Source organism: Rhamphochromis longiceps, linkage group LG5 (assembly GCF_057381845.1).
Source record: "Rhamphochromis longiceps isolate RC_006_pf linkage group LG5, R_longiceps_female_GT1.1, whole genome shotgun sequence".
NCBI classification, from domain to species: domain Eukaryota; kingdom Metazoa; phylum Chordata; class Actinopteri; order Cichliformes; family Cichlidae; genus Rhamphochromis; species Rhamphochromis longiceps.
Genome location: NC_140561.1, coordinates 1496831 through 1507236, shown reverse-complemented (window position 1 = coordinate 1507236; position 10406 = coordinate 1496831). Strand labels below are relative to the sequence as shown.

At 45.0% G+C, this 10406-nt stretch overlaps 2 protein-coding genes across 2 annotated transcripts in view; one reads left to right on the top strand and one right to left on the bottom strand.

The window, feature by feature from the left end:
* zbtb40 (zinc finger and BTB domain containing 40) overlaps window positions 1-375 on the top strand; it is a 14894-nt gene extending 14519 nt beyond the window's left edge. The window contains 1 exon segment of the mRNA XM_085405457.1: window positions 1-375. This exon segment is cut by the window's left edge and continues 348 nt beyond it. The gene's annotated coding sequence lies outside the window, so the exon portion shown is untranslated.
* Window positions 376-3404: 3029 nt separating this feature from the next.
* Window positions 3405-8346, bottom strand: cyb561d1 (cytochrome b561 family, member D1). The gene is made up of 3 exons (XM_085405461.1): window positions 7643-8346; window positions 7240-7277; window positions 3405-4914 (listed from the first exon to the last, which is right to left on the bottom strand). The coding sequence occupies exons 1-3, from the start codon at window positions 7797-7799 to the stop codon at window positions 4408-4410; spliced, it is 702 nt and encodes a 233-aa protein (XP_085261587.1). The 5' UTR covers window positions 7800-8346; the 3' UTR covers window positions 3405-4407.
* Between the last annotated feature and the right edge of the window lie 2060 nt (window positions 8347-10406).

Below are 10406 nucleotides of genomic sequence, written 5' to 3'. Positions count from 1 at the left end.
GTGCAAGCATAGGTTTGTGTTGCTTTAAAGACATGACAGCAGTGCTGCTCTGTGGCTCTCAGCACTCAGATCTCTGCATGTACAGGTCTGCATTGTCCCTTAAGCAGTGGGAGCATTTGTTAGACTCCAGGCGTGGGACTAAATCACCAAACCGTGAAAGTTTATGGTCACTGTGGACTGGTACCTGTGAACGCTAATAAACACGAAATACCTGACGCTGCTCTGTGGAATGGTTCCTGCTGTTGCACGAATAAAACGACTGCATTTAAGATTTCTCACATCAAATAGTTCACACCTGTTTATCCTGTTCAGCGGTCAGTACTAGCTCACAAACGATCGTTAACTGCAAATAAAGAGAGATGTGGCTTTATTACAGATGTGTTCCCTTATTTATTACAGGTTCACAGAAGCAAAGAGCTGAGAGGGTCACATAAATACAAACACCCACTGTGGTCAGCTCATGAACAGCAACCCTGAGACAAATCCACGCCCAGCTAGTTATCCTCAGGACAGTCTCACCCGCTCTTTGAGCTCGAAATGAATAAAATCCATGTTTTAGGATAGACTGTGCCGGGAAAGGATCGTCTCTAGACTAGATGTGATCTTTGGTTTGTCCTTCACTGAAACTGGAGTTCTCACAAATAGAAGACGAGTCTGTATTTGACAGGTTGTGTTGTTGTATCAGACACAGTAAGAAAGACCTGCCTGCTGTCTCAATCACTGCAATCAGCTTTTTATGTTGCACTTTATATTTGCATAAGCCAGCAGCTAACATGGATGAAGAATCTGGAAGCAGACGTCTTCCTCCCCTCACCCAGATGGCCCCGCCCCTCCCTCAGCCTTGTCTGCATCGTTTCTTCCTGTTAAAGGGAGTTTTTCCTTCCCACTGTCACCAAAGCACTTGCATATAGACACTGAGCACGTGATGTCATTTCCGGGGTAAAACCGCAAAGGATTGTAGGTACGAGTGGCGAGCGGTACTAGAAGCACGCAAGCTTTCATATGGAAGCAGTCACACAGCGATGAAAAGAAACACAAAGAATGGCAAGGAGCTGTTGTGTTATTAACTGCCCATATGGAAAAGAAATAGTAAAAACTTGTATGTTTTGGATACTAAAACAATGTATGAAAGTAATGAGAAAGTGGCCACTTTCTCATTACTTTCATACATTGTTTTAGTATCCAAAACATACAAGTTTCATTATATAATTTTTCAAGGGATCTTATATGTTTTCACTCTTGTATGCTTTTCATACAAGTTTCACACAGACAGATACAAACTTTATAAGATTTATATAAATCTTTTCCATATGGGTGCAATAGCCGGTCACATGACGGCCACAGGAAGCCGACGGGTAAAGAGATCATCGTTATCAGATTACATCATGGAAGCCACGTTTCCGTAGTAACAAAGAGCTGATGGATGGCCTGGATTGCAGCCATTCAAAGACCAAATGTAACGTCCCAGAGCACTCCAGCTCACAGGTTAGTCTGCTCCAAGCATTTCCACAGAGGTCAGTCTGCTGTTGCAGTTAATGCGTCATTTATCGTTTTTAAGTAAGATCATTGAAAAAGCAGTTTCTCAACAGCTCAGTTACTTCTTAAAACAGAATAATTGCTACGATGCCTTCCAGTCAGGTTTTAGACAGAACCACAGCACTGAAACCGCTCTGACCAAAGTGTTTAATGACATATGTCTGAATACAGACAGTGGAAAAATGTCAGTCCTAGTTTTACTGGATCTCAGTGCAGCATTTGATACTGTTGACCACAACATATTACTCAAACGACTGGAGAACTGGGCAGGTCTTTCAGGAACTGTACTAAACTGGTTCAAAACATACGTAGAAAACAGGAAATACTTTGTATCAATAGGTAACTTCACATCTGAGCAGACAAGCATCACATGTGGAGTTCCCCAAGGTTCCATCTTGGGACCCCCTCTGTTTAACATCTACATGCTCCCACTGGCACAGATTATAAACAACAACAAAATAAACTATCACAGCTATGCAGATGACACACAAATATATATCACAATGTCACCAGGAGACCGAGGCCCTGTACAGGCTCTTGGTAAATGCATTGAGGAAATCAATGACTGGTTGTGCCACAATTTTCTCCAGCTAAACAAAAACAAAACTGAGGTAATAGTCTTTGGCGCCAAAGAAAAACGATTACAGGTCACCAGAGAACTTCAATCTATACACCTAAAAACCACAAACCAGGCGAGAAATTTGGGTGTAGTGATGGATGCAGACCTAAACTTAGAAAAACACATTAAGACAATAACAAAATCAGCTTACTATCACCTCAAGAATATATCAAGGATAAAAGATCTGATGTCTCAACAGGACCTGGAAAAACTAGTCCATGCATTCATCTTTAGTAGGCTTGATTACTGTAACAGCATCTTTACAGGTCTACCTAAAAAATCAGTCAGACAACTACAGCTCATTCAGAACTCTGCTGCTCGAGTCCTCACTAAGACCAAAAAAGTGGACCACATCAGTCCAGCTCTGAGGTCTTTACACTGGCTGCCTGTCCGTCAGAGGATAGACTTTAAAGTTCTGATGCTGGCCTATAAAGCTCTGAATGGTTTAGGACCAAAATACATCAATGACCTCCTGACCCAGTATGAACCTTCCAGATCCCTCAGGTCATCTGGATCCGGTCTTTTATCAGTTCCCAGAGTCAGAACCAGACACGGAGAAGCTGCATTCAGCTTTTATGCTCCTTATATCTGGAACAAACTCCCAGAAAGCCTCAGATCAGCTGAAACACTGTTTATTTAAATCCAGGTTGAAGACTCACCTGTTCTCAGCTGCATTTGAATAAAGCACCAAATCCACACTTTAAGCTTAAATGTCAAAACTTACATTTAACTACTGATTTTATCTGTTTTGATTTTATATACTGTTGTTTGTTTGTTAATTAGTTAGTTAGTTTATTTGCTTGTTTTATTCAATTTTAAATCATGCTTTTTATTTGTTCTTGTTTCTAATGTCTCTGTAAAGCACTTTGAATCACCTTGTTGTTGAATTGTGCTGTACAAATAAACTTGCCTTGCCTTGCGTATCACAACATAATTGTTGATGTAGGTGACAAATAAGTCTTAATTTGAATTGAATTCGTTGCTTGGCTGCTTTGTTCACGGTGGCTTGTAGGAAAAGCAGCCTACAAAATGCAGGAATGTGATCCAGACTGGGCCCCTCCATCAGCCTGGGTTTAAAGCTGCTACCACAGCCAGACCTGATCGGTGAAGAGAGAGCGAGGTCCAAACAGCCACGAAACGTCCGCATACATGTGCCCAAGGGTTGTATTGAAGCAACCAAGTGATGAATAACTGTTTCAGTATGTTGTTTTGAGCTCATGGGGGTCACATGATTGTTGGGTTTTCTCTGTATTACTGTGGGGTCTTTACTTTAAAATATAAAGCGACTGTTTCTGTGCTTTGGTGTAAAGTTGAACTGTATATCCAGTTAACATGTTTAAATAGTTTACATTCATCTTCTGGATTACTGCGTCTCAAAATATCTGCTTTTCTAGAAAGCTGAAGATCAACCTTTCTGTGAACTCAGCTGAGTCTGCCCTGGATGCACCAACAGGGTTTGATGATGGTGGAAGTTAGAACAGCTTCTAGTGCAGGACACACTATCAGCCACTTCCATGATCCAGCCTGGAGCAGAGCAGATCGGACAGTGTCGGGTTGTTCTTAGCTGGTTGATACCAGCTGTAAATGTGCATCAAATCAAATCAGCCTTGTGAATCTGTGGAGAAGGCCACAGGGTTGCAATTTGAAAACGTTTTGGTAGACCTTTTGTGTCACAATGTAGCACCTATAAGAAGTCAAAAGGCAAAAAATATCATGAAACAATAAATATCAGAATTTTCATGTTGGTGTATAACCTGGTGTAGCTCCATGTTCTCACACAGTCAGCAGTAAATGTTCATCAGGCTGCACACAGTCTCACCGAGCATACACAGTGAACAGCAGTGAGACTCCACAGCCGCAGACACACAAAACCAGTCCAGGTGTGTCCACCAGCTCCACCTGTGGGACTCCAACAGTAGTCGGCAGCCATACTTAAACACCAACCCTATAATGTTTCATGCTGCAGTTCTTCTACAGGCCACTAGATGCCAGCTACTTGTAGCACTCGAGGTATGAAGAAAAGGAAAAAGAACCTCTCCCAGAAGCTACGCCCTAAAATCCCTTATTTCAGTTGTAGTTTAATACAAATATAGCTCACCACACCACAGCTGCTAGCTTGCTTGCTAACAGTGATGACTGGTAAAGACATTTCACTCAGGGATAAATTCCACCCTTGCAAGGGTGCAAGTTAAAGAAGACTCTTTATTTCTTCATTATTCCTTTTGGATGTCTCTGCCACCAGCTGCTGGTTCCTAGCTGGTCAGCTTCTTGCGGGGTAGATAGGCATTAGTGATCTGGCTCATCACCACCAAGGCAGGGAATAGAGGCAGGATGAGGAAGGCCCACCACGCCACCCCCTTCGCCGTGGCCTGGAACCAGTCAGTGAACATGGCAGACATCACTGTCACGGTGGAAAACAGGTAGACAACCAGGCCGCAGGTGGCATGGTACAGCTTCAGTCTGGACGAGGGGCAGGAGAGACGCAGCAGCTTGGGGAAAATCACAGCGATGCCGCAGGCCGTTTGGAGCACGGTGGCGGTCAGCGTACACATACCCAGCAGGCTGTGCCAGGAGGCCAGGTGTGGGAGCTCCGACACATTCCTGCTGGCCACAATGAACCCAAGTCCAGTGGCTGCAGCGATCAGGACCAGAGCCTGACAGAACCAGTGGAGACGGACTTTACTCTTCCATGATTTGAAGCAGAAGGGAGATCCCTCTGCTGAGAACAGCAGGATACCTTCGGTCATGCACAGGCAGTACTGCAGTGAGAGGAAACAGATGTTAGTAAAGGGGCTTATTTGGTGATTAGTGGTGATACAAATCCAGCCATGAAAACTCAACAAGCGATTAATTAGATGTAGAGTTGTGGGAATTTATTCTAACGATCTAAACTCCTGTTTTTCTGCACATCAAGCTTTGCCCAGTTCATTCAAGGAGACAAAGTGTGTGCTGTGTACATGAGTGACATCTAATGTGATTGGGAATCACAAACTGTAATACAGCAACGCACAGCACCAGCATATTATGGGATGGGCCTGTAAGTGGATGATTACAGACAGATGTAGCAGGATAAATGATGACGTCAGACCTATGGACAATAACCCGAAGCTTTACCCAAGACTTTCTCAAGGCAAAGAAACAGAGCGTTGTTCAACTGCCAGTCAGCTGACCACAACCTGTTCAGCTACTCGAGTTTCATAGTAACTGCATATGTTGAATTAACATTCAGATCTGGTGCATTATTATGGCTGCCGGTCTCTGATGAGACTGAGAGAACAGCATATTCTAGCAGTGTGTAACACTAGGCCATACCATCATTTATTTATATAGCACTTTAAAAACAACACATGGCCGACCAGCAGACATAAAAAGTACAATAAGAGTAATAAATCGTTATTCTATAGTTTTTAACCTGGATTCAAAGACTGATGTAGACTCCCTAATGGGTGGCTGTAGCTCAGGTGGCAGAGCAGGTCAGCCACTAATCAGAAGGTCGGTGGTTCGATCCCAGGCTGCCTCCTGGCTGCATGTCAAATATCCTTGGGCAAGATACTGACCCCGTGTTTGCCTACTGGTGGTGGTCAGAGGGCCCGGTGGCGCCTGTGTCCGGCAGCCTCGCCTCTGTCAGTGCGCCCCAGGGCAGCTGTGGCTACAATGTAGCTGCCATCACCAGTGTGTGAATGTGTGGATGACTGAATGTAGTGTAAAGCGCTTTGGGGTCCTATGGACTAGAAAAGCGCTATACAAATGCAGGCCATTTAATGTGAAGAGGAAGATCATCCCAAAGCTTCGGGGCCACAGTAGAGAGCGCTCGGTCTCTAAGGTTCAGCTGAGCGAACGAGGGGGGCATAGGGCCGATATACAGGCGCCGGAGCATTTGAGGGTTTTAAAAACCAAGGATTTAAAAACCCTTTAAAGTAGATTCTAAGTACCGGAGTAATATGCTCAAATGTTCTTTTACCAGTTACAAACTGTGCAGTTGCAGGCACGGCCAACCGCTATTACAAGGGAGTTGCAGTAATCCAAGCATGAGGTTATAAAAGCATGGATGACAGTTTCCAAGTCACGCCTGGAAAGAAAAAGCTTAACCTTCGACAGACGCATGAGGTGCCAAAAGGAAGACTTGACCACCCCGTTTGCGTGGCCATCAAAACTAAGCACAGAGTCAATTTTTACCCCAAGATTAGTAACTGAGCTTGTCGGGTGACAGTCAGAGCAGCAGAGTAACCTCTGGGGTTCGTTCCATTTTACGTTCATTAAAACTTAAAGAATTTAGAGCCATCCATGACTTAGCATCGCTAAGACGATCAAGCAGGAGTCCAGTCGAGGAGCTATCAGTGACTGAAAGGCAGATAAAGGCGGCTATCGTCAGCATTTGTTTAAATTTCTTGTTTTTGCACCCTGTGGCAGGAGATACAATGGAAACAGTAGTGGCCCAAGAATAGATCCCTGTGGTGCACCCGACGGCAGAGGGGCCACAGACAAAATCTTATCCACGAAAGTGCCAATGTGGAAATTCCCACACAATGCAGTAGTCGAGAGATCAGCAGTCAGAGCCACCAAAACAAGCAACACAGGTTTACCACAGTTGTTGCTAACAAAATGTCATTCATAACCTTTGTGAGCCGTCTCTGTGCTGTGAAACGGCTTCAAGCCGGACTGAGGAGCTTCTGGAATCATTCAGGTGATCCAACAGCTGAGTGGGAACAATCCTTTCCAGGATCTTACTCAGACTTTATCACTGCATCAGATATTTTGTATATATCACCCATCTCTAAGCTTCCTTTTCTGAGTGTTAACATATCCTCCCTCAAATCTATTATTTACAGTGGAAAGCTGACAGAGACTGGAGGAATGTAGTGGGCTGAAAGCTAGCAGGAAAAGAAGAGACCTGTTTTTGAGACAACATCTCCATCCATTACTTGAAATATCCCCTTAAGCAGCTTAGAAAGCCATGCGAGAAGAGCCACAGCTGCCCGTTTACTCCAGCGTGTCATTAGAAAGATATGGCCATCGGCCGCGAGCGGTCGTGGGTGAGAGGAGTGAGACGAGTGTCTGTGTTTGTGTGAGGACTGGAAACTTACAGCGACAGACATACACATGGGATGCCAAGAGAACAGACCTGGAGAGACAAACAGCAGATTAATGACACAATCATCAGCTGACCATGTGCTGCAGCTTCAACAGCAGCAAGCTGACCGTCAGCAAAACCTAAACGTACCCACTCAAGGACACGCACTGTGATGCAACAGCTCAAACACGGGCTCTAATCTGCACTCGTTTACATGTTTATCATCAGAAACGGGATCATTTTGTTTACTGGAAGAAAACCATGATAATAATATTTATTTTACTACTACGTTGATCAGTAAAGAAGCCCACGCAGCTGATCAGTCACGTGAATGACTAAATCACAAATAACCAAAATCACTTCCTTATATTTGGCAGGTTTGATGACGGGGATAAAACACTGTACACAACACTTACTGGTTCCGGGTCTGGACAGCAGGGAGAGGACGAGCGTCAGGCCCAGGCCGGTGACATGAGTCGCTATCACCGCCACTCTCCGCAGCCACACGTACAGCCAGAAGTCCCGCATACCCAGGCCCTCTCCCACCGGGCTGTACTCCACGTCTGACCGCATGCTGCTCACAGCCTCTCCGGCTACCTGCTCCAGCGTCCGGCGGGAATACGAGGTGTGCTGGAGAGGACCGAGGAGCCCGTGCTGTCGGGAGGCTGCACGAGCTCCATAGTCGCGCGGTTACAGCGAGCACGAGCCGAGCAGCATCAGAGTCGCTGCTTTGCCCAGGCTCGTGTGTGCGCACACATCCTTCCTACGAAACCCATTTTGTTAAGGCCATTTCCGGCCTGAGGACGCAAACAGAACGGGCGGTGCGATCCCTCCGAGTCTGCACACAGTCACCGAGCTGCCACACCGTCGCTTCTGCTTCCTGCTTCGACCTTTTCTCGAAGAAACTACGCAGTGAGCTGACCCGACTTGTATTTCCTGATTCTCGTGTCAGCCGCTGTAGCCGAGCGCAGGGAGAAACACTAAGAACCGTGCATAGGCACAAAACAGCGTTAACTGAGCGAATCTTAAGCTCACTACATGTACACGTAGATGGGTGAAAATGATTATTGTAGACTTATCAATTATTAATGCACATTGTTGCAGATCATGTACAGCCTGTCGTGGAAACAGTATAGGGCTTTGGAGCTGGAGCGTGATGTCACGGGGGTGGGCGTGGAAAGGATGGCTGATGGCTACGCCTCTCTCAGCAGGTTAATGCAACACGTGGTCCAGGACCGCTTTGAGGTGCTGAATCTCCACATTCCCCATCTCACAGTGCAAACAAGTCCTCACAAGTGTCGGGTCTTAAAGAATCTGTTGCTAACATCTTGGTTCCCAGTACCACAGCACCTTCAGGGGTCAGCAAAGGGCTAACTAACAACATTATGCCTAATTGGTGTAAATGGAAGCAAGGACATTAACATCATATATGCATGTATGTTAAATATGATCTCTGTTCCACAGGCCTGTCAAGGTAGCAGTAATTAGACCGTTAAAAAGTCCTCTGTTTACCGTGTTAGCTAATTAGAGGCCAATCTTTCTTGTATCCCAAAAAGCCTTGAAACAGCTGATCATCTGCAGGTTTCAGAAACTATCACAGTTATGATCTTCTTTGGGCTTTGAGAGCAGACACATGTCTGCTAGACCTCAGTGCAGCGCTCAGTTACCCATAATACTTTGTATAGAGTAATGTGCTGTAGGTATTACAGGTACTGCACTGCAGTGGTTTGTATCATATCTATCTAATAGACTCCAGTTTGTGCATGTAAATGGAGAGTCCTCTTCACACACTGAGGTTAATTATGGAGTCCCACAGGGTTCAGTGCTAGGACCACTTCTGTTTACATTATACATGCTTCCCTTAGGCAGCATCTTTATTTATAACGCACTTTACATCCAACAATGTTGGCCAAAGTACTACAAATATAAAACAAAGAGAAAACAGTTTAAATTACATATAAAATATCTTAAAATTAAATAAATATATATAATTAATAAAAAACATATTAAGAGAGATCAACAGGTCCTGCTGTGCTGCAAATAGATATGTTTTAAGACGTGATTTAAAAACAGATAAGGAAGGTCCTGTCTAACATGTAAAGGCAACTCATTCCACAGTTTTGGTGCTGCCACAGCAAACGCCCGACTCCCTCTGAGCTTATGATTAGTCCTGGGCACGCTCAGGAGGAGCTGGTCAGCTAACCTGAGGGGCCCGAGGCCAGGCATGTCCAAAGTCCAGCCTGCGGGCCAAATGCGGCCCGTGTTCAAATTTCCACTGGCCGCAGCCTCTGTCACTGATTTTTTTTCTTAGAAGGGTGGACAATGAAATGAACATGAGTGAGCCTCCAGAGCCTTACGGGCCAAACGAGAAGCAGATTTGTTTGCTGCTGCTTGTTCCGCCGTAGATGACATGAAGCTACCGTGGAATAAAGTCACTGGGGTTATTATGGATGGTGCACCTGCTGTGGCTGGGGAGAGAAATGGACCCTAGTCTGTAACAAAGTCAGCAAACAAGGAGGTAAAGCTACAAAACTCCACTGTATTATTCACCTACAAGGACTCTGCTAAACATTTGAAATACGACCATGTTCTGAAAAAGGCAATAAAGGCTATTAATGATATTCGCTCCAAAGCCCTGTGCCACCGCCAGTGTCAACAGTTTGTACTCAACATCCAGGCTGAGTACAGGGATGTTGTGTATCACAATGACCTGAGATGGCTCAGTCGGGGGTCGGCACTGCACTGAAGCGCCTTGAGGCGACTTTTGTTGTGATTTGGCGCTATATAAATAAAATTGAATTGAATTGCAGCGCTTCTACTCTCTTAGGGAGGAAATCAGACAACTCTTATAATAACACAACATGTGAACACGCTGAACAGGAGCCTTCAGGGGTAAAATGCACTGGTAAGACAACTGTATTCACACATCAAAGCCTTTGGGACCAAACTGCTACTTTTCTAAAGACATCTGTCACAAATGCAGCCCAATACCACACATTTCCCATCGCTACAGGAAATAATGACTAGTTTCCTACAGACCAATGTTAGTGCGCAATGAGGTGATGCAGCAGACTTCTCTGGCTGAGAAGGTTCAACAGCACTTTTGGGATTTTGCAGCTATTGAAAAAATCATGCCCTTTTCCTCTCCCTCTTCCATGGACCCTGATGATGCTCCTGACC

What these genes read in the sequence shown, in the direction of transcription:
- cyb561d1 (XM_085405461.1), bottom strand. Translation starts at nt 7,799, where the DNA reads ATGCGGTCAGACGTGGAGTACAGCCCGGTGGGAGAGGGCCTGGGTATG. An exon ending in GCTGTCCAGACCCGGAACCA is followed by an intron (nt 7,278 to 7,642) that starts GTAAGTGTTGTG and finishes TTGTCTCTCCAG; the next exon opens with GTCTGTTCTCTTGGCATCCC. An exon ending in CCATGTGTATGTCTGTCGCT is followed by an intron (nt 4,915 to 7,239) that starts GTAAGTTTCCAG and finishes CTCTCACTGCAG; the next exon opens with TACTGCCTGTGCATGACCGA.